This window comes from Eutrigla gurnardus, assembly GCF_963514095.1.
Source record: "Eutrigla gurnardus genome assembly, chromosome: 12".
NCBI classification, from domain to species: domain Eukaryota; kingdom Metazoa; phylum Chordata; class Actinopteri; order Perciformes; family Triglidae; genus Eutrigla; species Eutrigla gurnardus.
Window position 1 is genome coordinate 9,629,158 of NC_139926.1, and position 25,979 is coordinate 9,655,136.

The 25,979-nt window shown below is 41.0% G+C and overlaps 4 protein-coding genes across 4 annotated transcripts in view; 2 read left to right on the forward strand and 2 right to left on the reverse strand.

The window, feature by feature from the left end:
* LOC311021713 (uncharacterized protein) overlaps positions 1-25,979 on the forward strand; it is a 441,358-nt gene that overhangs the window by 101,815 nt on the left and 313,564 nt on the right. The gene's annotated exons all lie outside the window — the stretch shown is intronic.
* LOC311021702 (uncharacterized protein) lies at positions 1,749-2,900 on the reverse strand. The gene is made up of 3 exons (XM_084022438.1): positions 2,839-2,900; positions 2,166-2,445; positions 1,749-2,078 (listed from the first exon to the last, which is right to left on the reverse strand). The coding sequence occupies exons 2-3, from the start codon at positions 2,415-2,417 to the stop codon at positions 1,863-1,865; spliced, it is 468 nt and encodes a 155-aa protein (XP_083878564.1). The 5' UTR covers positions 2,418-2,445; positions 2,839-2,900; the 3' UTR covers positions 1,749-1,862.
* Positions 2,908-5,639, reverse strand: LOC311022378 (uncharacterized protein; the record flags this gene model as incomplete). The annotated part of the gene is made up of 5 exons (XM_084023580.1): positions 2,908-2,953; positions 4,429-4,520; positions 4,760-4,805; positions 4,919-5,022; positions 5,442-5,639. The coding sequence occupies 5 exons, from the start codon at positions 5,637-5,639 to the stop codon at positions 2,908-2,910; spliced, it is 486 nt and encodes a 161-aa protein (XP_083879706.1).
* LOC311022379 (uncharacterized protein) lies at positions 20,328-22,294 on the forward strand (the record flags this gene model as incomplete). Its single annotated transcript, XM_084023581.1, has 3 exons — positions 20,328-20,555; positions 20,729-20,991; positions 21,742-22,294. 3 exons carry the CDS (start codon positions 20,328-20,330, stop codon positions 22,076-22,078), a joined length of 828 nt encoding a protein of 275 aa, XP_083879707.1. The 3' UTR covers positions 22,079-22,294.

A 25,979-nucleotide genomic window follows, 5' to 3' on the forward strand; every position in this document is an offset into this window, starting at 1 on the left:
TAAAAATAAAGTATTGTTTAATCTGCGAACAGACAACTATCTGGTAAACTCTCAAAATACCTTTAGTTCTTTATTATTATCTATTGATAGCCTAACCATTTGGCTAGGCTATAACGTTTCTAGTCAGTAATACATATTGCTAAATTGCATAAATGGGAGAATTAAATTACCATTCTGATGTAGACTATGAGGAACAAGGCTGAGCATTATTGGTGTCTGACTCAGAGTCAGTTTCTGGCTCCGATGGCTCAAACAGATAGGGCTGGGTCCTCCCAATGATGCTGCTAGCACTAGCTTCCATTGTTGCTGTAGGCCGCCTCCTTGTGCAGCACACGGAGGCGGCGCCCCTCCCGCGGTGGGCGTGGTTTCAGCGCCTCTAACTGACACGCCCCCAGCGTTTCACAGCAGAGAGAAGTGCTTGTTTTTCCATGATTTTGAGACCTAATTTTATATGCTTAGCATTTTTTTTAATCTTTCAAATTTGGCTCAGTGGTCAATGATGCATATTACTGTGGTGTGACAAACTCATAACACAAATCTTTTGCTGCTTTACACGGACTTTAAATCTAGCTGCTAAGGTGCTACTGTGACATGATCATGAATCAGATATCTCGGCTCCTCTAGTTTCTTATGGGGAGTGAGATATTTGGTTGTAATAATGATGATGTTCCATCGTGACTTATATGATGGCCCCTAGTTCCGTTAGTTCAGGCTTTGGGCTTGTGTAGGTGCACATTCCATAAAGTTTTTGTACTTCATGCAACATTCTAAAATCAAACCTGTATCCTACATTAACTATTGAGTTACAGAGGTTTTCTTGCCATCCTTCTTACATCCAATTCTCTGGCAGCTTGTCCTACTAAATGTTAATGAGAGATGTGGATGTTGAGTTGGTGTTTGTCTTAAGGCTGGATTATGCTTCCGAGTCGACACAACGCAAGGGGGCTTGCGGACCCCTTACGTCCTTGCGGACCCCCCTTGCGTCCGACGCAAGGGCCTGACGTGTGCCTCCCAAAAATCCTAGACGCGCGTCGAGGCGACGCAACACCAACGCAACGGCTTTGGCTGTGATTGGTCCGCTAACTACATCCGCTGGAGACCGCTATCCGGTTTCCACTCATAAACACCGCCATTTAAACTTTTAAAAGGCTACTTTTATTGTTTTCACCTCGTTTTATTGTTTGCACCTTCTCGCTTTTGCACAAAGAAATAAAACACCAAGTTCTGAAAAATTGTGGACGTTTAAAGCCGGAAAGTAAACAAATACGCTATAACGAAGCTACGACGATATACGCCAAGAGTCTCGGTCGGTCGGTCAGTCTTTACAAAAACCATAGCGCCCTTTACCGGTGTGGCTTTGAATTGCATTTCGACACGTAAACCCAACGCAGAACCATCACGTTCTCCAAGCAACTGCGTGGCCGTTGCGTTGCCGTTGCGTTGCCGTTGCGTTATCACTACGCGGAAGCATAATCAGGCCTTTATACCAGTACACTGGTTATGTTGACTTTTTTTTTTTTTCAATCTGTGCACTCGTTCTCCAGTTATTGCCATTTGTCATTACCTTAAATCTAGCTGCCAAGGTGCTACTGTGACATGATCATGAATAGATATTTTGGCCCCTCTTGTTCCTTATGGGGAGTGAGATATTTGTTTGTAATAATGCCACCGGTTGTACACCTAACTTGTGCATGATATGTTTCTAAAATACATTTTTTTGGAAAAATATAATTGTCCAGTATTGATGTTATACCCTTTAAAAAAACAAAACACTACATTGAATGACATTTCTTTATTGTGTTTCACAGATGGTATGCAAGGCTCAAGTGAAAAGGATGCAGATGTCAATCTACAGCATGCATTCATGTATCCTGAAGTAGGTTCTCAACATATTGGACAGTGCTTAGATATATGTCCACCCCAAAACAATCTGACTCTTGCAGTGGGTCAATGTTGTCCTGCAGTTCCATCATTTGAGGGTCTGAGAGAGGGCTTTCCAGAGTAGGGACATTGACGCTGGGATGAATGTCATTGATGAATCCACTCTCCTCCCATTCAATCTCTGGAATGAACAGACCCTGACAAAGAAAGACTGTATGTAACTATGTTAATTAAGTTTTTCTAGAAAAAAAAAAAAAGACTAATTTTTAACAAGAATTATTTACCTGGGGATCAGGATCAGGATCTTCAATGGGATTCAGGGCCTGTCCCACCTGCCACAGCTGATTAGGTGTCAGATTTTCCTCTGTTCTGATGGGATGGTTGTCCCATGCCTCACAGAACACGTCCAGACTGGCCTGGATCCGTGTGAGGAAGATGTAGTGGCAGCAGAAAATGTGTATGATGTTGCTGATGTCAAGCATGTTTTCTTCTTCAAGAGAGTGCAGGATGTTGTAGTACACTCCAGTTACACTCATGAACACATCACGCCAGAGCCGTTCGATTCTGTATTGGGGGCAAGGTGACATTTTTCATGAACTGTTCTTTACAAGGTTTGCACACATTTCAAAGTATTTATATAATTTTCCATAATATTTAGTCCTATTTCCTTCACTTTAAAAAGTAAAGGGTCTCTGGCAGTCATAGGCCAGAAAAGATAATGCTCTTATTCCAGGAAGAAGGGGAGAGGTGCACAACATGTGGAGACGAGAGAAGATGAGAAGGAAAAGAGCAGGAGAGGGGCCAAGAAAGAGATGTAAAAGGAAAGGAGCAGGAGCAGAAATAATATTCAACTGCGTGGATTGAGAACTTCTCCAAATTTAATTCATATTTTAACAAATGTAGGCATCTTAACAATTAATGTGATACTAAAAGCTTCCAAAATGAAGGTTAACTTACCGCTGATTGTGTACACTTTTGCCTGCAATGAAGCTGTTGTTGTCAGTGCCACGAACTGTAAACATCAGTTTACTCGGCAACTCCAACATTCTCTCCTCCATGATCTCCCCTTACTCTGAAAATAAAAACATGAAATTATTATTTGTAATATTTTGTAATAATGTTTCCTCAATGTTTAGGGGCATGTTTTGTTTACATCTCCAAACCTCTACTGAGCATCAGATGGCTGACAGCTACCCTGAAACTTAGACTTATAAACTATACTGTAGAGTTGCACGATACCCACGGTAGCCACGGTAACCCGCGGTGCCAAAACGTAACGGTTCCTACTATACTAGAAATTCTACACGACGGTACTACCGTGGATTACTACTACCGGTGCCAGTTTCCGCTACGTAGCAGCCGCCTCTCCTCTCCTCCCGGCTTCTCACTGCATGTAAACAGACCCACATGGCAACTACTGCAACCTAACTACACAGCTGCTGAATGATTGGCTGTTTGCCTGTTACTGTGACGTCCAGGGATATGATAGGCTGTTTCCGTACGCTGGGTCCGCCCGTCTGTTATCTGATTGGCTGTTCGTGTGTTTCTGCCGGGAAGACGAACTCAAGACAGCTCCGCTTCACAACAAGTTCTGTCTCGCCCAGACGCGCGCCCGGCTTATTAACAGTCACAATCAACACAACACAACACACTCACAAACAACACAACACAATACAACACACGCACCATGGCAGAAGCACCGGGCCCGAGCGGCGAGTCTGCCGCGGTGGCGTTGTCGTCGTCAGTGGCACCGCTAATTTTGCTAAAAAAAACGAACTCCAAAAGCCACATATGGAGCTATTTTGGCTTAAAACAAGGGGCAGACGGTAAAGCCATTGACGATGCCCGTCCACTGTGCAGGCGCTGCCACCAAGCAATAGGAGCAAAAGGAGGGAACACATCAAACCTCTTTTTTTTGTTTTTCTTAAATTTAACTTTTTAATAAATGTTATTCATAAAAATATTTGTTCCAGTCTAATTCTTACTTCACCAGTATTATGTTTATCATGCACCAAACATTCTAAGTAATTAATAAGTATTTATTTTATTTTTTTATTATTTAACTTGTACAAATACATTGCAGTTCATAAAAACAATAATTTAAAAAAAAGGCTGCAGTATCGTGATATTACCCGGAACCGTGATACTTTGTCTGGTATAGTATCGTGGTTACTCATTTTGGTATCGTGACAACTCTACTATACTGAACAAAAATTTGAACGCAACACTTTTGTTTTTGCTCCCATTTTTCATGAGCTGAACTCAAAGATCTAAAACTTTTTCTATGGACACAAAAGACATATTTCTTTGAAATCTTGTTCACAAATGTGTCTAAATGTGTGTTAGTGAGCACTTCTCCTTTGCTGAGATAATCCATCCACCTCACAGGTGTGTCATATCAAGATGCTGATTAGACAGAATGAATATTACACAGGTGACACACCTGTGTGATATTCAGTTTTAGATCTTTGAGTTCAGCTCATGAAAAATGGGAGCAAAGAGCAACAAAAGTGTTTACATTTTTGTTCAGTTTGTATATAAAATTACCTTTGAGGAAACCCGTGCTCATTCACTGCTTCATTGAAAAAGGCCAAGTGAGTGTCTGACCGATTGTTGTTTGCTATCTTCAGGTACATGATCTACACATAACATAGAACATTATTTGGCAATTGAGATCCCAAAACTGTTCAACTGAAAGACTTGACAGATCGTTTATCACCAGGCCAATCAGGCTACACAACTCACTAGTGTAAGGCAGTTGTATGTATTTTATGCACTTTGTTTGTGTTGCATTTGTTTTAGATGTATTTTAAAGTTACTGTCTGTCTGTTTATCCATTTATTCAGTGTATCTATTGTTGTATAAATGAAAGTCTTACCTTTCTTGAGTAGCCGTCAATGCCCCCAAAGATGACAAAGTTGTACCTAAATAGAAATCAGACAAGGTTGGTGGTATGACATTACAAAAACAAACAAACAAAAAAAATACAACAGAAAAACACTCAGAATGTTTACATCTTAACAGCATGCAGCCATACCTAATTAGCTTGTGGTTGGTGTCAATGTGGACCAGGTACTTGGGGTAAGGGACTGAGTATGTTCTCCTCACTATACATCCCAGGGAGGACAGCCTAGAGAGCACCTGTTGTAGAAAAATCACAAGTTCAGATCCCAAAGTTTGCCATGTGTGGTGAAATTAATAGGATTCCGGAAAACGGTGAGTCTATGATACAGAGAGTGTTTGCAACCATAGACTGACCCAGAATGAAGGTCAAGGCATACATATATACAGTTTTGGGAAGGGAGGGGTTACAAAAGGTATTTGCATTTCAAGATGGACAGTGAAGGCATTTACATCTCAAGGTTCTGATTGAATTAGCATGAGGCATATAACTTAATCATCAAGAGGAAGTCGGCTGTACCAAGTATACAGAGAAACAAAGACACAGACGAGAAAGTGTATTGTGCAAGGGTGTGACTGAGACATAGCAAATCAGTAGGGGGCAGGGATAGGAACTCTTAGTTCTGTTACATCAAAAATGAATATTTTCTTCCACACACCCCAAGACTGTCCACACGATGCATGGCTGCATAGACTCTGTCCCACTGCACTCGGTGTCCTTGTGCTAGTAGAGCACCTCGAACGACTCTGCACCCAGCATCTGGCATAGTGTTCTTAATTGCTGTGACCAATGAGTCCAACTCATCATCACTGCAGCCACTGTATGTTTGTGATATTGACAGGTTGTTCTCCGCCATACGCCTAAACAGTGTGGCTCTTGACATACCAAGGAGCCTGGCAATACAACGTGACGGCAGACAAATTTCAATTAAATGCGACAGAGTGTCTACTGACACTGTCAACCGTGGGCGTCCAAGAGATCCCCGCTGGACATCAAGTGTGGCAAATGTGTGTTCACTCTCTCTCTCTCTCTCTCTCTCTCTCGCTGGATGAGAGAATTCAGATCGGCCAGTGCTGTCTGGATGTGCTCTCCCACATCCACCAGGTCAACAAGAGCACTGAACAAAACTGAATGTTGATGGCAAACAAACTGCAATCCTTCCAGGTCAAGGGGTTGCCTCTCCAAGACTTGGATCAGTTGGTCATGCAGTCTCTGAAAGATGTCATGCTTCAGTGATTCCTAGGGGATATATTAAAAAAAAGAGATCAATTAAAAAAAATGTTTATCAGGTTAGTACATCTTTATTTTATGTTTATATATTTTGTGTTATATTCATCTTTATATGTGAGTGTGTATCAACATTAACTCATTCTTACAAGTAAATACATAAGAAGTACATTGATTTCTGAGCTTTATGACTATTGCCTGAATAGATAGGGGACCAGAATTAATCGCTGCACAGAATAAATCTCTGTGAGAACTTGTATAACACTGCTTAAATAAAAACAAAGAAAAACTTGAAAATCCTGACTTTATTTTAAGTTTTAGGGCAGAGACAGCAACACAGAGAGCTCAGCACCTGTCATTGCAGGTTTGAAAAGCAGAAGGTCATGGTGTGGAGCCCATCGGATATAGTTTTATGAAAAATATACACACCGCGGCACCCACAGAGTGACAGACAGGCTCGGTGTTAATGTGCAGAGGAAGAAAACTATACTTTCGACACGACAGTACGTTTCCATCCACTTGTAGATCGATAAAAAAAGTATTAATGCAAATAATGCCCCGGATCAAGTGCGTTTCCATCTCAGACCTTTACCATGTTAAATACTATGGACAGCTGAGGTGTTGTGAACGGGAGCGCTCGTGACACATGAAGCCAGTCTGTCTGCATGTACAGCTGCATCTTTCTTTGTTTACTCCCGAACAGCTGGGAATACGTAGCGGGATTAACATAAAACATGATCCCAACTCCAACACCCTGTACTGCGAAGGAGGTTCAACATGGCCAGGCTTTGTGTTCATCTTCCAGCTCAACAAAACCTCTAGTCCCGGCCCGGGTTACCACGGTTACTACGAAGCTGGTTATCAACTTGGTTTGTTAAGTCCGGCTCTCAGCTTTATGGTCTGTGCACGTTCACATCAAAGGGGGTTTGGCGTCATATGATTCAACTTCCGCACGAAATGGATCCACAACGGGCTGATTTCAGCCCAGAGGAGTGCAATTGTTTTAATGGAGAGAGTATGAGCGATATAAAAAAAAAAGCACGATCGCAGCCTGAAGCAACAGTGTTGCTGCAAATATGACGAGAGGAGGCTGCTTTTAATTTTTCTCGCAGCTCTTGTGCTACTTTTAAAAATGAAGCTTTATCCATTTAAACTAAATAAACTAGAGCATCATCAACTGTCATTTTAAATTGTGTTTTATATTGTTATATATTTCACTGATCGCAATTATAACGCGAGTGTGTGTTTTATTGGAAGCGAGGCTGGATAGGTTACAGTGAGGTTTTTTTTTTGGTGCTGTAGCTACAAGCAAATCTCATAAACAAAGACCTTTTTAAATGTGAAAACAGCGGAGACTTATTCAAGATTTGCGTTTGGGCAACACTGAAATATAACAGGCGAAACATCGGAATTAATTTATTCACGGCCACATTAAGTTAAATTATTAACTTAACCGATTATCCATCTGATTATCCGTCCTGCTGCGAGCGAACAACTTCTATCAGTGGTGACTGACTGTATATAAAAGTAAAATATAGACTATAGTCTAATATATAATGAGCTCCTGACGCTCAGCTCAACGGGTGAGGAGAACACCTGTAGGCGGAGACGCTCAGAGATAAAGTCAACAGCAGCGGATCAGCTGATCTCTCCCTCCGTACAAACGCTCCGTTCTGATCCAGCTCCACTGGACTTTCAAAGTAAAGGTGCCGCAAGCTGTAAATTAGTTAAATAGTGAAACAGCAGCGATTTTATAGCCGGTTTTATGATTAACCCTCGGGGCACTTTAAAAATGTACGCACACTCACTACCTTCGGGCCTGTTTGGGCCACGCCAATACAAGTGTCATAAAAAAGAGAAAAAAAAACTTTTTTTTTTTCACTTTCACTGCATAAACCTTTTCAACAACTTCAGACCTAACCTTAGAAATAAAGTTTGTTATTAGTTTTTAACTTTTTTTTCTGTTTTTAAGCCTTTTTCTCACACGAACATTGTGTACTTTTTATGCGAAAAACAGAAAATATGCAATATTTTCCAAAAATGAGGTGCAAAGAGGATTATTTGAGATGAAGTTATTACAGCCTTGACTAGGTCAAAAATTGATAACATCATTGTTTTTGATGCATTATTATTTTCGGAGACATTAGAGTTTTTTCAAAAAACTTACACCTGTTACTTTCGGGCCCAAATGGGGTCCCCCTCATAAAAGTGTCATAAAAAATGAATGAATGAATTTTTTTTCACTTTCACTGCATTAAGCTTTTCAACAACTTCAGACCTAACAATAGATATAAAGCTCATTATAATAATAATTATTATTTTATGTTTTAGGCCCTTTTTTCATACAAAAAATGTGTAATTTCAATGCAAAAAACACAAAATATGCAATATTTTCCAAAAATTAGGTGCAAAGAGGATTATTGGGGATGAAGTTATTACAGCCTTGACTAGGTCAAAAATGGATAACATCATTGTTTTTGATGCATTATTATTTTTGGAGACATTGGAGGTTTTTCCAAAAAACTTACACCTGTTACTTTCGGGCCAAAATGGAGTCCCTCTCATAAAAGTGTCGTAAAAAATGAAAAAAAAAAAAAAAAAATCACTTTCACTGCATCAACCTTTTCAACAATTTCAGACCTAACAATAGATTTAAAGCTTAGTATTATTATTTTATGTTTTAGGCCCTTTTTTCATACAAAAATGCCTGGTTCACATCATCAAATCGCACCTTTCAGGTCACATGGAATAGCTCGATGTCCAAACCCTGTTCTCTGGACCCTAACCCTTACCCTCAAGGCTCAGTATTAGGACCGCTTCTGTTCTCACTATACACCAGATCACTAGGTTCTGTTATCACATCACATGGATTCTCCTACCATTGCTACGCAGATGACACCCAGCTGTTCCTCTCTTTTCCCCCGTCCTCTGACACTCACATTGCAACTCGCATCTCGGACTGTCTGGCTGACATCTCTGTCTGGACAACTGCACATCACCTCAAGCTTAACCTGAATAAAACCGAACTCCTCTTCATCCCAGGGAAAGACTGCCCTTGCATGGACCTGTCGGTCACTGTCGAGGGCATCACAGTATTACCTTCCTCAACTGCGAGGAACCTGGGTGTAATCCTAGATGACCAACTATCCTGCACCCCCAACATCACTGCTGTGGCCCGATCCTGCAGATTTGCCCTCTACAATATCCGCAGGATTCTGACCTTCCTCACAAAGGATGCAACACAACTCCTGGTCCAAGCACTGGTCATCTCCCGCCTTGACTACTGCAACTCTCTCCTGGCCGGACTCCCGGCCTCTGCAACTAAACCATGGCAGCGTATCCAGAATGCTGCAGCACGCCTTATCTTCAATCTACCCAAATTCTCCCATGTGACCCCCTCCTCCGTGACCTCCACTGGCTCCCTGTTGCAGCACGCATCCAATTCAAGATGATGACACTGGCCTTCAAGGCCATCAATTGAACGGCACCCATCTACCTCCAAACACGCTTTGGAGAAAAGCGCTATATAAATGAGGCCATTTACACTGGTCAAACCTCACGCCCTGAGGTGAGCACTTCGCTCCTCTACTTCAGCTGGCCGGCTGGTACCACCATCGCTGAAATCAAACAAATGTTGCTCAACAAAGTCCAGACTCTTCTCCGTTATGGTCCTCAGTGGTGACTATTTTTTAGCTCTTACTTTATCGGCAATGATACGTTGTGGTTTCTTTGTTTCTTTCTTTTGACAAATGTACTTATTGTAAGTCGCTTTGGACAAAAGCTAAATGACCTAAATGTAAATGTAAAACCACACAGCCAATACTACAGAGGAGGGTCTCTTTTGATCAAGAAATAAAAACATAAACAAATCCCACCTGGCCCTTCGGAATTGAATTTCACACACACACACACACACACACACACACAGACACAGACACAGAAACACACACACACAATCAATCACATTCACACCACTCTTTTATATCAATCCCAACACACCCAAACCATATTTGAGCCGTTCTGGTCATGCATTTTGCAGAATACGAACTAGGCTCCTATTGTGACACTGTGCTCTGATCTCAGGCTGCTCCTCATGACTGTCTGCTGTCTGTTGGACAAATGACCAGTCTGACCAGGCTGCAAACTAGTTTTGCAGACTTCAGAGAAGCAACAGCATTGATATTTTATACCACACAGCCAACAGTGCAGTGGAGTCTCTCTTTTGATCAAGAAAAAAAGACATGCACAAATCTCCATTTGCCTGTGAAGAGCTCATTTTCACAAACACACACACACACACAATTTATTCTCAAACACATTCACACCACTCTTTTATATTAATTCCAATACACTAAGACCATTTTTGTGGATTTCAGCCTCTTCACTGGCATGCATTCTGCAGGATATGACAACCATTCCATCCATTGAAACTGTGTGTTGTTTGCTCTACTGCCCCCAGTGGTTTGAGGGAGTCAGCACACCTCAAACCTTTTTTTCTGTTATTTTGAAGGGAGAAGCTTGGGAAGTCACATTGATGCTGGCTTTAGAGAAAAAAATGACCGTTTCACAGTATGTCAAAAAAAACTAATTTTATGGTTTTATAATGGGAGTTAATGGGGCCCGCCACGGTCCCGAAGGTGGCAGGTGTGGGAATTTTTTTTATGGTATATTCTATACATCTTGCAATCAAATGGATGAAAAAAAAATGTTTTAAAAATTAAAAGAAATTCCTTGGAGAAGTTTCAGAAAAGTAGGCGTTAAACTGACAGAGATATTGATACTCAAAAATCAAAAGTACCCAAACGGTCCCCCAAAGTGCCCCGAGGGTTAAACTCTGAACATAACCTGGTCGGGACCAGGTTATGAGCTAAGCATAAGTTACCGTGGTGATCTAAAAGAGAGCCACCTTTGTAGTACAGCCTGACTGACTGACTTGTAGTACAGACTCAACATACCTCGCTAACCCACTAAACTGGCTTCGCAGTACACAGGACAGAGGAAAGATGAACGTTAGCGGAGCCGTAAGCTACGGCCGATGACGCCGCTGCGTGAATGACTCCTGACACTTAAACCTAACTTGCTTCTGTAATGCTAACTCTAACATGTCAAACTGTATGATGTGTTTGAGGACTAATTTATCTAACTAACCAGCATACGGTAGCACCCGAAATGGTAAACACAGCCGATAAACAACCAAACAAAAAATACAGCTGAATGCATTTACTTTCTGTCACTGAAAACAGGTTTCAGACCTGATTTAGCGTCACGATTCATGCTAAACAGTCATTCATAATTCTGGAATATGACTTATGTAAAAGATTCACAAGAAATGAGTACTTTTTACTTACATTTGAACTGCCAGAGGCCATCTTTCGTCTCCGCCGTCCGGCTAGCTTCCAGCAGAGATGTTCTACACTACAGCACGGACGGGCTGCCTGCCTGCCTGCCTGCCTGCCTGCCTACCTGCCTGCGGTGCGCGTTTTAATGACGTCATAATCACCCCTCGTGGGGGAGACACTCACATGATTGGCTGTAAAGGAGGGAGACATCTGATTGGCTAGAGACAACCTCCTCTTAGAAAAAACGCATTTGTGGATCAGAGTCACGTCAGGGGAGTCTCAAAAGTTTCACACACAAATGCAGGGAGGTTTACAAATTAAAAGCACTTCGTAAATACAGGTCCAACAGTTCATATATGAATGTAACAAGCCCCAAATGCGTATTTGATGAAGATTGCAAATACTTTAACATTCATGTATTTGTGATTTTTTTTTAGATTTGTGTGTGCATTGGAAATATGTTTATGAATCTTGTTTTTTATATGTGAATATTTTTACTTACATATGAAATGAAACATATTTGTGTGTGCATTGAAAATGTATTTGTGTTTTGAGTCACATGCATATACAAATCCCCAAATACATTTGTAAATCTTTTTTGTGCATTAGGGTGATTCTCACGAAATTGCATTTTGACATGTCTGTAAGGATTTGATAGACTAAACTACTAAAAAAATCATACTTTTGCATTGTATATCAAACTATGGTATGTACTAATTGTAGGACTACTGTTGTCTTTGCATTTGATGGATTACTCTACATTTTATGACAACATTTCAACCTTGAAGTTCATTACCGTAATGTGTCCGGGCTTTTATTTTTTATCTTAAACCCCAAATTATCACAATACATCCCCATAATTTAATATACATATTAATACAAAAAATGGTTGGAGTTATACCCTTTAACTAGCAGTGTTACCATTTTGGGCCAACTACTTGTGAATAATTATTTTCTGGGCCAAATACATGTGTCCGGGGCATGAACAGTTCATTTCCGTAACAAAGACATTTGGCTTGGTTAAAATCCCTGTGTACCAACAAATAAAGTTTTTTTGTCCCATGATGCCTTGTGTGGAAGAGAAGTTGCAAAATGGCTACCAGGTAAGATCATCTTTCAAGTTCTTCCAGTAGATATGTTAAAAATTGTAATTATATACACCCCTTGGCACACTACTACTGTTCATTACCGTAATAAGGTATATTTAAAATAGTTTTGTAGGTAATTATTTTATATTCTGTGGAAAAGTAACTTTTATAGAGCCAAACTGTTAGTGAAAATATTTCTGCCCAGTCATGCTAGCTATGCTAGTTATTGCTAGCTACATGGAACTGCCAGTCACTACCGTAACGCTCTGCATTCATTACCGTAACATATGCAAGGCTGTTACGGTAATGAAATGAAGTGTTACGGTAATTTATTATATATGTATAATCAGGGCTACAAATGTTGTGGTTCGTTTTCTAGGGGTTATACTGTACTGTAGCAGCATTCCTTCTCATATCTACTAACTACCTAGCTAGCTGTAGCCATTTTAGCTTTTTTTTTTTTTTTCATTTATTTTCAGCATTAATTAACAGTTTATATATTTATGCTTAATAATGTACTAACGTTAATTAAGGGACCCTTATTGTAAAGTGTTACCATATTAGAAATATACAAGTATTGTACATTATTAAGTATTAAGACCGGCGGTATTCTATAATGTTGTATAACCTTTGTAATTAAGATCAGGAGATGTGGCGAAACAAAGAGCAGCCAGAGAAGCAACAAAGGCAAGGGTGCAGAAGCATAGAGAAAAGATTCGGTCTGATCCAGACCTTGTAGAAGAATACAGAAGGAAGGAAAGAGAGAGGTTAGAACTGTGTGTGTGTGCGTGTGTGTGTGTGGGGGGGGGGGGGGGGGGGTGCGAGTGAGAGCAAGCACCAGGACTCCTGAGGCTCTCTTATCCAATCACTTTCCAGATAAATCAGTGAGGGTAGGATTAAGATTCAGGGGTTGAGTTTTAGGGGTTGATTTGAGATTTGGGAGAAGAAAACACATAAAGTTGCAATTCAATTTTAAGAAATGTGTAATTGAAATGAAGAATTATTTGATATTCTGTAATACATGCAGGTATAAGAAGAGAAAAGAGAAGGGACTTTTAAAGTCTATCGGAGAGCTAACTGCTAAACAGCAAAAAAAAACAAAGAGCAAAGTGGAATGAGAACTCAAAGAGGTTCAAGAAGAAGAAAAAATGCCTCCAGGCAATTCTGAACAACAGCCCTCCATCTGATGTCTCCGGCACAGATGACCAACCCCTACAGCCCAGACCAGTGCTACAGCCCAGGGACGAAAATTACACCCCACAATCCTGTAACAAGGTGTTATTGCTTTTATATCTCAGCACTCACCCACTCAACCAATCGATCACTCACTTGCCTCTCTCTCTCTCTCTCTCTCTCTCTCTCTCTCTCACTTTCTGAGTCAGTCACTGACTCACTTTCTGACTCAGTCATTCACCCACTTTCTGACTCACTCAGTCACTCACACTTTGTCTTACTCAGTCACTCACTGACTCACTCTCTCTTCCAGGAGGACACTCCATCAACCAGAAGAACTCAGACCATTAGTGATGCAACACAATCACCCTCTGGTCCAACGACATCAACCCCCTTAAAGAACAATGTCCGCGAAGAAAAAACTCCAGCTAACTAAAAAACTGAAGATCACACTGACAAAGCTAGAGACGAAAAACAAGGAGCTCGACAACCTGAGAAAAAAAATAAAACGTCTTGAAGCAAAGAATGCTGCAGGGCTGCATCAGACAAAAAGGAAGCTGGCAGACAGAAGGAAGCTTGCACAGAACAGACGCCACGACATGAGAAGGCAGATCTACACATTCCTTCACAGAGATGACATCACGACCGTGATCAATGGAAAAACTGGAGAAATCAGGAGAAATGGTGCAATCTTTAGGAAGAGGTCACTCACTGACACACTAGAGAATCTCCACAAGGTCTTTCTGAGCGAAAATCCCTCTATGAAGATTTCCCGCTCGCAGTTCTGCAAGCATCGTCCATTCTGGATTGTGAGCCCAAAAGTACAGGATAGGGAGACGTGTGCCTGCAAACTACATGAAAACTTCACGTCCAAAGTGAAGAAGCTGCAGCAGCTTGGATTGATAAATTCCAATAAGCCGGCAGACCTGGTCACATTAACTGTGTGTGACTCAAGCAACATCAACTGCGCATATAACCGTTGCAACACCTGCAAAGACAGCCCATTGCCAGTTGTGATGGACCCAGCCACAAAGAACAACATTGTGAGATGGAATGAGTGGGTGACAAAAACGTCACCATACTCAAAAAAATCTCCTGATGGTACCACAACTGAGGTTGAAGGCAAGCACATCGCTCTGGAAACGAAAGCGGCCAGCCTAGAAAAACTGGTGGAGCAAACAAAGAACACCCTGCCACGTTTTAAGGTTCACCTCTTCAACATAGCACACCAGTTCAGAGAGATCAGGCAGCTGAAAGAGAGATTGGTGGAAGATGAAGCAGTTGTACATTTTGACTACAGTGAAAATTACAACTGTAAGTGGAGCAAAGAAATAAACGACACTCACTTTGGTGGAGGTCACAAACAGGTTACTTTGCATACTGGTGTCCTGTATGTGAGTGGAGGACAGCCGGAAGCCTTTGCCACGGTATCCAGCAGTCTAAAGCACGATGCTGTAGCGACGTGGGCACACCTGGATCCAGTGTGGCAGCATATAAAATCCAGTCACCCCACAGTAAAACATGTCCACCTGGTGTCTGATGGGCCAACTTCCCAATACCGCAACAAGGTTTGTTATGAGCAATAACTTTCGGACTGATTGATTGGTCAGAATTTTAAAAATCCATCAGTAAAACATGAGACAGACAAAAATACCCTATATTCACTCACTGACACTCACTCACTCACTAACTCAATCACTGTCACTCACTTTCTGACTCAGTCACTCACTTACTCACTCACTCACTCACTTTCTGACTCAGTCACTCACTTACTCACTCACTCACTCACTCACTTTCTGATTCCGTCACTCCCAACGTTCAACCTCTCTATCTTTCTCTCCCCCCACCCCCAGGTCTCCTTCTACTTGGCATCCACAGTGCCTTTCATAAAGGGTTTCAAGTCCGTGACCTGGAATTTTACAGAGACATCACACGGGAAAGGTGCTCCAGACGGCGTCGGAGGAGCACTGAAAAATCTTGCCGACAGGCTGGTAGCCTATGGAACGGACATACCTGATGCTGAGGCCTTGCTGCACAACCTGTCCGAGCAGAGTTCAGTGAAACTCTTCAAGGTGACTGAAGAGGACATTGAAACATGTAGAGAGTTAGTGCCCCCATCACTGAAGACAGTGCAGGGCACTCTGAAAGTACATCAAGTAAGGTGTCACTCAGTAAACAATCAAATTAAGACGATTCCCATTATGTTCACTGATAAATGTGTAACGTTACGCGTATATTTTTCTGTTTTTTTTTTTCAGCTTATTGCAACAGAACCAGGGAAGATTAGAGTGAGGGATGTCTCATGCTTCTGTAAGCCTGCATGTGATTGCTACGCTCCAAAAGAAGTAATTCTCAGAGAAGAGAAGGAAAATGAGGACTCTATTGGAGTTGGGCAATGGGTGCTCGTTAAGTATGACGGATGCCTGTATCCTGGTATTGTAACACAGGTAGGAATGTGTTGCTGACATGGTAATTTCTCTTCACACCGTGTCGTGCCACAGCCTCCTGCGGCAGAGTGTGATGGTCCCTCGGCCGAAGCAGGCCGAGAACCCCGGCACCACCGACCCGTGCCGCAGCAGGCCTGCAACCACCGGTGGGGCTGGTGTTCCCGGCCTGCTTCGGCCGAGAGAGCATCACACTGTGGCTCTACAAAAATCGTCAACGATGGTCTAAATTGCTGGTACCAGGATTAAAACTTTGGAAAACATCGCGGCACTCAATGAGTTAAGCTGCTCGACCAGGGTTGGATGTTTCTTAATGTGGCTTATCCATTCGCCTGAAGCATGATTGTTCATTGCTTGAGCTATTGTAGGGCTGCTCACTTCACACTGAGTGTGATTTCTTTTTGGTCTTCTCTAGATCGTAGGTGATGAATACGAGGTAGACACCATGGAGTCCGCAGGTAGGAATCGGTTCTACACCCCCTCTACCAGGATCCCAAGGGACAAAGTGTGGTACTACAAAGAAAGCATCCTGGACCTGATCCCTGAGCCTATGCCAACTACATCGTCGGCGAGGCACTTCAGTGTTGCTGAAGAGATTTGGGCAAATCATAGGGAGGGTTGAAAGGGGGAGGAGGGTTGGAAAGTTATTGTTTGTTTGATAATTGTATTGTATTGTATTGATTCTTATTACATTATATTGATGGTGGGTCTGTTATAAATACATTTAGAAGATGCTCTTAATTAATTGAAAATGAATTAAAATGTTATTGTATACATTGTATTGATTGTGGTTACATTAAACCTTCTGTTATTCTGTTATGAATTGCTCTTGATTCATTGTTTTTTGTAAAGTCAAGCTTAATTTCTCATTACCGAAGACAATCTAATCATTCAGTACTTCTAATGTAGCCTTACATGATAAACAGTGAAAAAGATTGGACCATATAGCCTAATTTGTGAATACTAAAAACATGGCTTCTGTGTATGAATGCCGTGTGAGGTCATTACCGTAACAAAACTTTTCATTACCGTAACAGCTTTTCATTGCCGTAACACTTGCTGTATATGTAAATATTTGGATGGGAATGAGTGATAACTTCAAATTTTATTTTTGTACAGGAACTATTTGTCAAGTGTTTTCAGATTACTGAATTTACATTTTTTATTTATTAGTGAAATTTACACTACAGGAAAGATTTAGTGTAAAACGTGTAATTTTGTTACGGTAATGAACATAATAACTAAAATTACTGTATCAATAAAAAAAATTCGGAATGTTTACATTATGTGTCTATTCTGAACTATTAATAGAACATGCATGAAAACAATAAAAGGTCTCACTTCCATACATATTCAGTTATCATCAATTGAAAATGTGTTACGGTAATGAACTTATTTGGTCAATGACTCAATAAAACATTCAGAAAATGTATTAAAAAACATGTATTGATCACTAATTTTAAATGAGCCAGTAAATTGAGACCCTGCTTGCTACTAATGAGAGAAAAAATTAGCAAAATTGACCTAATTTTTTTTTGCAAAAGTTAGGACAGTTTCGTGAGAATCACCCATTTATGAATTTCTGTGTGCATTTATGAATTATGAGACTGTTCTAGCTTCATATTAGTACCACATGACAGGAGAGGCCTGCGTTGGCCTGGGGTGTCTGAGTCCTATATCTTGGATGCTATTGAGAAAATAGCGTTTTACATAGGAAATGAATGGAATTCTAAAAAAATTCAAATAAAATAGGGGGTGCTAAATATCAATTTTTGATGAGTTGTGTGTCGTTAGTACCACATGACAGGAGAGGCCTGCGTTGGCCTGGGGTGTCTGAGTCCTATATCTTGGATGCTATTGAGAAAATAGCAGTTTTCTATAGGAAATGAATGGAATTCTAAAAAAATTCAAATAAAATAGGGGGTGCTAAATATTAATTTTTGATGAGTTGTGTGTCGTTAGTACCACATGACAGGAGAGGCCTGCGTTGGCCTGGGGTGTCTGAGTCCTATATCTTAGATGCTATTGAGAAAATAGCAGTTTTCTATAGGAAATGAATGGAATTCTAAAAAAATTCAAATAAAATAGGGGGTGCTAAATATTAATTTTTGATGAGTTGTGTTGTTGGTACCACATGAGAGGAGAGGCCTGCGTTGGCCTGGGGTGTCTGAGTCCTATATCTTGGATGCTATTGAGAAAATTGTGTTTTACAACAGGAAATGAATGGGAGAATTTATTGACGGTCCCTAGGTAAAACCTAGCAGTTGGGGGTATACGGGTGTCATATTGTTTCCTGCAAAGACTCATGCTGTATTCGAAACCACATACTATACTGCTAGTACGTACTGATTTGGCCAAAATGTAGTATGCAGTATGCAGTATGCAAACAAAAGCAAAATCTGCAGTATGCGAAAAGTTCCCGGATGTCGTACTGATTCGGAGAATATTTCCAGTATGCATCCGACCAGTCTACTCTGCCTACTGTTTCCCACACTGCAATGTGCTGGAGCCTGGATAAATCGAGTAATGGCGGAGCAAGAGAGCGTTCCAGGGGAATACAAATGTAAGTATCACATTTAAATTTTCTCTTTCTTAATTTGGTGTACGTGAGTGATCAGAAAACAACAAAACACTAATGTAACGTTACGTATCGTGTTTTATTTCTTTTTTATTAGGGACAGAGCAGGACACGGAGCGGCTGATCAAGTGGCGCACAGCCAACGACAGCCTTTTCAGCGGAAGGCGAAATGCCGCCCAAAAGGGTGTCGAGTAAGTTTGGTGGTTAATAGTTGAATAATTGAATAGTTAAGTATATAAAAGCTAAATAATTTACATGTTACGGCGCGCATTTCTGTCACGGTGCCGCTGAGACGAGGGACAGTTGGTAGGGATATCGGTTCGTGGGCGCTGATGTTGCTCGGGAGAGGGAGGGACAGAGGGAGACGTGGTAGCTCCTGCAATAAGTCAGTTAACCATCATAATTACTCAGAAGCCGTTTAATGAAGGCGATAGTCTTACATAATTCATCTTGTCGTGCTCCTCTGTTAGATTTTAGAATTATAATACCGGTACGTTGGATTAACTTGTTGTTGAAGTAACTACGTTTATGTTATTTTCTTCAGAGAGTTTGTCAGAGTAAATGCCTTGGTGGGGAAGGTGGAGCCCACCAAGGTAAAAAGAAAATGGGAGAACCTGAAACAAAAATATAAGGTAAGTTATCAAGCTGGCAAAGTGGCCTCCACACGTTCTGTTAGACCTTCTGCAATGCAATCACTTGTCAACATAGAGGTACACAAGACATGTTAAATTAGAAAATATAAAAGATAAATGAGGTTGTATAAATGTTTAAGATGCTTCAAGTGTGTGTGTATTGTGTTGTGTAGGAGTTGAAAGCCCCCAAGACGGGAGTAAGCACAGAGGGAGGAGAGGCCACTGCCGCATCCTCGAGGTGGTTTAAATTGATGGATGAGTTTTTGGGCCGGAGGCCCAGCATTGTGCCTCCGGTCTCAATTGATTCATCCAGCCAGGATGTGGTAGTGGCCTCTCCTCCCTCTCCAAGGGAAGCCACCTGAGAGCCACCAGTGGCCAAGAGGAAGAGGGGGTCCGAGTGGCTTCAGCTCTTCTCTCAAGTTTCAGAGAAGGATGAGGAGAGGGAAAGAATATGTATGGAGAGGGAGGAAAGACGAGAAAGAGAAGCACTGGAGAGAGAGGAGAGGAAGGAGAGAGAGCGATTGGAGAGAGAAGACAAGAGGGAGAGAGAATGGAGAGAGTGGACTGAGCACAGAGAGAAAGAAAATGCAGAAAGGGAGGAGAGAAGGGAGAAGTCATTGATGCTGATGTTGGAGAAAGTTTTTAAAAAATAAATTGCATTTGTCTGGTTATATTTGTTTCTAGTGTCACTGGTGTTCAAATTATGTCATCCCAGAAAACAGTATGACATCTTGCATAAATGTTATTGTATGTTATATTTTGTATCACAATGAAGGTGGATGAGGCACATTGTTTAAAAAAAAAAAGATTTTGGGAGAACACGCATGACATTAATTGCCTAGTTGCTAATACTGTTTTGAGAATGGTTACTATTAACCCTCAGGTACATTTCCAAAAATTCCTTAACTAAAAACATCCTGGCGAGGCAGTGCCATTCTATTTGTATAGTAGATTTTATTTTTACAGTTTGTCTTCACAGGCTTATACTTATGTCAACTATATACAAAATAATATATACAAATAAATTCTTTGTGACTAATAGTCATGCTCCTGCAGTGCAGGGATGACGGCTCCAGGAGTTGAGACCTCTGCTGCCAGTCTGTCTCTGACATTGTCCCCTGGCATTTGGTCTCCGGGCTGGTATGCCTGCTCCTCCTCGTCTCCATGGTCCACCCCTTCCTCCACATCTGGCTCCACCAAATCCCCGTTGTGGATGGAGAGGTTGTGGAGGAAGGCACAGGTGGACGCCACCACCGGGACAAAGGTAGATTTAACCTACAGAAACAAAGAGGTGAGTTATGTAACTGCATAGTTATTAAACCAAAATCATTTTAATCCTAATTTATTAAAATGCTGTGTAAACTATTTTTTTTTACCTGTACTTCTGTATAATGTACTGCTCAGCTGTCAGCCATTACGTACTAGTTACATTTACACACATCTTATGCTCTCTTTTACCTCAAGAGCCTTCAGGAAGATGCTGCGCCACCGGGTTTTCATCATCCCAAATGTCCTCTCCACCACACATCTGGCCCTGGAGTGATGCCGGTTGTACCTGGCCTGCACAGGATTCTGCACCGGCTCCCTGTACGGGGTTATGAGGGAGATAGGTGTCGCCAGGCAGGGATAACCCCCATCCCCAAGGATGATCCAGCCCGGAGGAGGGTAGAGCTGCCGATGGTACATCGAGCTCCACCGCAGGACCCGTGCATCGTGGACTGCACCAGGTAGGCCTGTAAAGTAGTGGTCGTGAAAAAAAAGAAAATGAGTACTTGATTGTAAACACTTCTGATACAGACCTTTTTAAATCACAAATAAAAGCAATCGATATTCCTCAAAAAAATTTAAAAATCACATATCAATGTAATCCAGGTCAAAGTAATTAGGCCTATTATCATCCTGTTAAATATTGATTTACCATCCATACCAGTGAATGTGTTCAGGAAGAAACCCTTATGATCACAGACCGCCTGAAGCTGGATCGAGTGGAAAAGCTTCCTGTGTAAAAAGAAAAATTTTAAAAAATCACTAAATAGTTCACATTAACATTAGAGCTGCAACAATTAATCGATTAATTGAACAATAATCGATTATTAAATTAATCGTCAACTATTTTGATACTCAAAGTGTCGGTTTGAGTGGAAAAAAGAAGTCCAAATTCTCTGATTCTAGCTTCTTACATGTGAATATTTCTGGTTTCTTTGTTCCTTTATGACAATAAACTGAGTATCTCTTTGGTTTGTGGACAAAACAAGACATTTGAGGACGTCATCGTGTGGTTTGGGAAACACTGATTGATATTTTTCAACATTTTTTAACATTTTAGTGACCAAACAACTAATCGATTCCTTATTTAAATAATCTTCAGATTAATCAATAATGAAAATAATCGTTAGTTGCAGCCCTAATTAAGATGGGATTAAATAGAACTTTGTATGCAGCATACCTGTTCAGGTAATCATCCTTGTTTGCTGCAGGTGGCTTTATCCTGACGTGCGTCCCGTCGATGCAGCCAACAACACGGCAAAAGGCACGGGAGCCAGCAAGGTGGGCAAAGCCTTCCCCAATGCCCTCCAGCTCATCTGCAGCAGGAAAATGCACCACCCTGGCATAGATGGCCATGATGCTGTCTGCCACCCGATGCACGATATCGTGGACTGTGCTGGTGGGGATATCGAAGGCCTCCGATACCACCCGATACGAGGTGGCACTGGCCAGCCAGGAGAGGAAGACTGCAACCTCCAGGGCGTCTCCCCATCTGTGGTCCTTGCCACACCCCAAAGCCTGGACCAAGGCATTTACTGTCCGCCTTGAAAGGCGGAAGTCTCGCCTTAAGTCCCCCTCTCCCAAGAAGAGGCGGACCACAGGAGTGTGGGCATTTAATTGTAAATATTGCCCTCGAGGCGCAGCCTGTGGGAGCAGGGGCAAATGTTTTTTCTTTGTTGTATCACTTCACATGACTGTTCAAGTTCTCTTATTTTAAGTTAACTGTTTCAAGAAGGCCTTATAAATTGTTTCTTAATAAACGTGTTTATCTCTGAATATTATTTATTGACTTATCTGACACAACTGTATGCCCAGGTTAAGAACTACAACTGCCCCTAACTGACACTTATAAATGTTTGGTTTACAACACATTGGCTTCATATTCATATTCACATATGATTGAAAGAAGATTCATCCTGGTCCTCTCCCTCCTTCATCTTCTTTGTGCCACATTGTGGCCTCTTACGACTGATAAATACGACATTTACAGTATCTATTTTGCTGTTTTCAATTTTCTCCTTTGTCTCCCTCAGTTTTTTCCCGCCTCTGCTCACCTTTCATACTGTCGAAAAAAATATTAAAATGTAATAAAGTGACATAGTAACAGCGCTACAGCGGGAAATAAAACAGCTTTGCGCCTGTTTTACAACTACCGCTGCCGGTCGCCAGGAAATGCATTCTGGGAAACTTACATACTGCATACTGCGGTGTGAACGGCGTCGGTCTGCTGAAGTAGCATACTGAATCCCACATTCAGTACGCAGTATACAGTATATACTAACGCAGTATGTAGTAGGCAGTATGTAGTAGGCAGTACGGTAGTATGCGGTTTCAAATACAGCCTCAGTGAAAGCACAATAGGAATGGCTGATGGACCCAAAATGAATATCCGAATATCTGCCGAATATCCAACATCAAACTAACTTCACCACAGTATACTTCAAAAGGAAAAAACACAATGCAATAATACAAACACAGGATATCAATTTTAGAAAAAAATATTCAAAAAGTATGCAGGAGAAACACGTTCATCATTAAGAAAACAAAGAAAATAGAAACCCGGGTAGTAATAGTTTGTCCCTCAGACTATCTAATTTTGAGTGCACTCTTAGTTTAGTTTCGTTGGCGCGCTTTAGTTGGAGCTCATGATGGAAACCTTTGATAACGACGGTACCTCCGTGTGTCGGTGAAATCAGCGGGACCCGGTCGCAGCTGACGAATAGCACCTTCGTCGCGGTCGCAACGGTCTCCGCCCGCAGCAGCTCGCGGCTACGAAGCTTCGTCTCCCTCGGCAGAAGCGAAGCAGCCTTCGTCGGCGATACTCTCCTAGACGACCCGGCGAAGCTCCTCCCGTCCGCGAAGGCGGTGCCTCCTTTCGACAATGACCGTGCCATTAGCCTAGCTCCTGCTAGCTAACTTAGCCGAACTTGCTTCGTGTCCTCCAAACATAAACGCGGCAGGGAAAAGTCCAACTCAACCACACAACGCGTTTTCCGACAACAGTTCACGGTCCGATGATGAAACGAAACCCACAGTCCAACACCAAAACAGTCCAATACAAACGACTCTACGCCATTTCACGTTGCTCCCTCTTCTTCTTCTCCCTCTCCCTTTTTTCGTCTAACCGGAAGTGAAAAAAACTGAGGTCAGGAACTCACGCCCGTAACAAAGTAATAAGAATTACTTTTTAACTTCTTTTTAAAGCATTCAAACCCATGAAATGATATTTTTAATATCACCCATTTTAAACATAAATAATTAATACCTTTTAATATGTTATTTATATCAATGTTATTATTTATGTAACTTTTAACCTCACCATTATGACTGCTGTTTTATGTGTAACTTATTCCCATAAAAAAATGAAATAAATACATCTGACATTTATCAGAGTATTACATGAGATACTATCTCATTATTTTGAGATACTTAGTCATTATTTTGAGATACTAAGTCAATATATTGAGATGCTAAGTCATTACTTTGAGATACTATCTCATTATCATGAGATACTAAGTCATTATTTTGAGATACACTAAGTCAATATATTGAGATAGGCTTAGGAGGATTATTTTTCTTTCATCACACTGGCGGAAACGGGCTTCCATATGTTCTTTCACTTCCCAGCTGATAATAAAGAATCGGTGGATAAAACACATCAGGTAAGATGACGTTACATTTGTGATGGAGCATAACTAAGTTCGCTAGCAAGTTAGCAAGCCAGGCTAACTGCGGTGTTTGTGACGCACATTGCGCGAGAGAGGAGATGTAGTTCACTGAGCATTTTCACACAAAACTGAATGAAGCTTTGACAAACTGCAGCTTTCTTGACTTGCACATTTATCTTTTAAATGGTGTATTTCAAACAGGATCAAAAAAATATTCGTCAACATGCTATAGGCTACGTTGAAAACACTGGCTTCTCCAAGAACAGTGCTACAGGCAGCAAATTCTCCTTTGACATCTCCAAATATGCAAACACAGCGTGCTGCAGCCATAGAAGCAAACACACAAATTGGGTCATAGCATTGGAGTGTGCCCCACCTAAAAAGCCACAGCATCTTATAAAAATTGACATGACCAGAGACCTGGTACACAACACAGGTAAGCATTGGAGATGCATTTGAAAGATGGAGACCATTAGAGTGCAGAAGGACTTTTTAAGACTGACGTAGAATTGGCTAACATTCTCCTGAACAGGTGAAACATTGAGCTTCAGACAAGGTTACCTTACCTTAACTTAACACTGTTATGACCATTTTAAGCTCAGTACTTGCATTTAATTATTTAAGTACTTGAGTATTTGAGACAAACATCTGGTGAAGTGAACCCCACTAGCTTACTGGCCAACGCCGTTATGCTAACACATGCCAACACATGCAAACTGCCACCATTCACACCAGGGTCGCTGTTAACTACCTTGGCAACAACTATTGAGACGGAAAGATATGACCGAAACTGCAAATTTGACTCAATATTGACTCAATATAGGCCTTACTCGATAACGTTATATTGAATGAATAGCCTACTAATATCCATGTTGAGCACTTGAGTAACGTTTATTCCATGCAAATTTTGTTTGCTTGTCTTGAAATCATATCTCAGACGACCTGTGACATGTTTGCTGTGATCAGAATATGTTTCTTGATGCATTTTGGCTATAATTTGTATTTTAATATAATCCACCACCTTAAAATGAAAAGCAGGTGTGAATTGGGCCTATATTAATGAACGACTTTGACTTTTCAGGTTTAGATAACTGACAGATCAGCTCTGTTCTTCAGAGAATTAAGAGAACAACTGAAGCAAACCGCAGGGTGATGCTGTACTATGTAGTACTTAACATAGTGTACACTACTACTGCACTATCATATTTTTAAATCTAGATGGGCAGACTGGGAATGAAAAAAATTGGAAAAGAATGAATGGTAGTCTTTACGGGAAACTATTCATTTGAACAACACAGAAACAAAGACCCCAGGAAATCCTAAATATTTTGTTGAGTTTCTGAAATGTTATGCGTTTTAAGGCTGGGTTCTCATGAATACCGTGAGTGCTAGGCTAAATTACTCGGATGCAGAGAACAGATTTCACTGTTTCAGTTGAAACCAGGATAACCTTCAACAGTTGATAAACAGTGTTTGTTTTCTTGTACAGTCAAAGCACTTTTGTTGAAGGCAGTGAGAGTGTTCCATTCAAGAGAATCTACTCTGAATCTCCTCACTAAATTGGCAAGGTCTGAATGTATGGAGGCCAAACTTGTTCATTATTAAATAAATAAAAATAAGATATTATTGAATAATGCGTGTGCTGCAACATGTGATAAACATAAATTTGTTGAAGGCCATATTGATAACATTTTTATTTAAACGAATAATTTTTAAATAATAAAAAGAATACATCCACAGAGCTTTTAGAAAGGTGCAGAATCAAAGTATCACTTCTCATG

Excerpts from the sequence above, each read along its gene's own strand:
- LOC311021702 (XM_084022438.1), bottom strand. The coding sequence starts at position 2,417 with ATGAGTGTAACTGGAGTGTACTACAACATCCTGCACTCTCTTGAAGAA. Across the intron at positions 2,079-2,165 it reads ATCCTGATCCTGATCCCCAG|GGTCTGTTCATTCCAGAGAT; the intron begins GTAAATAATTCT and ends TTTCTTTGTCAG.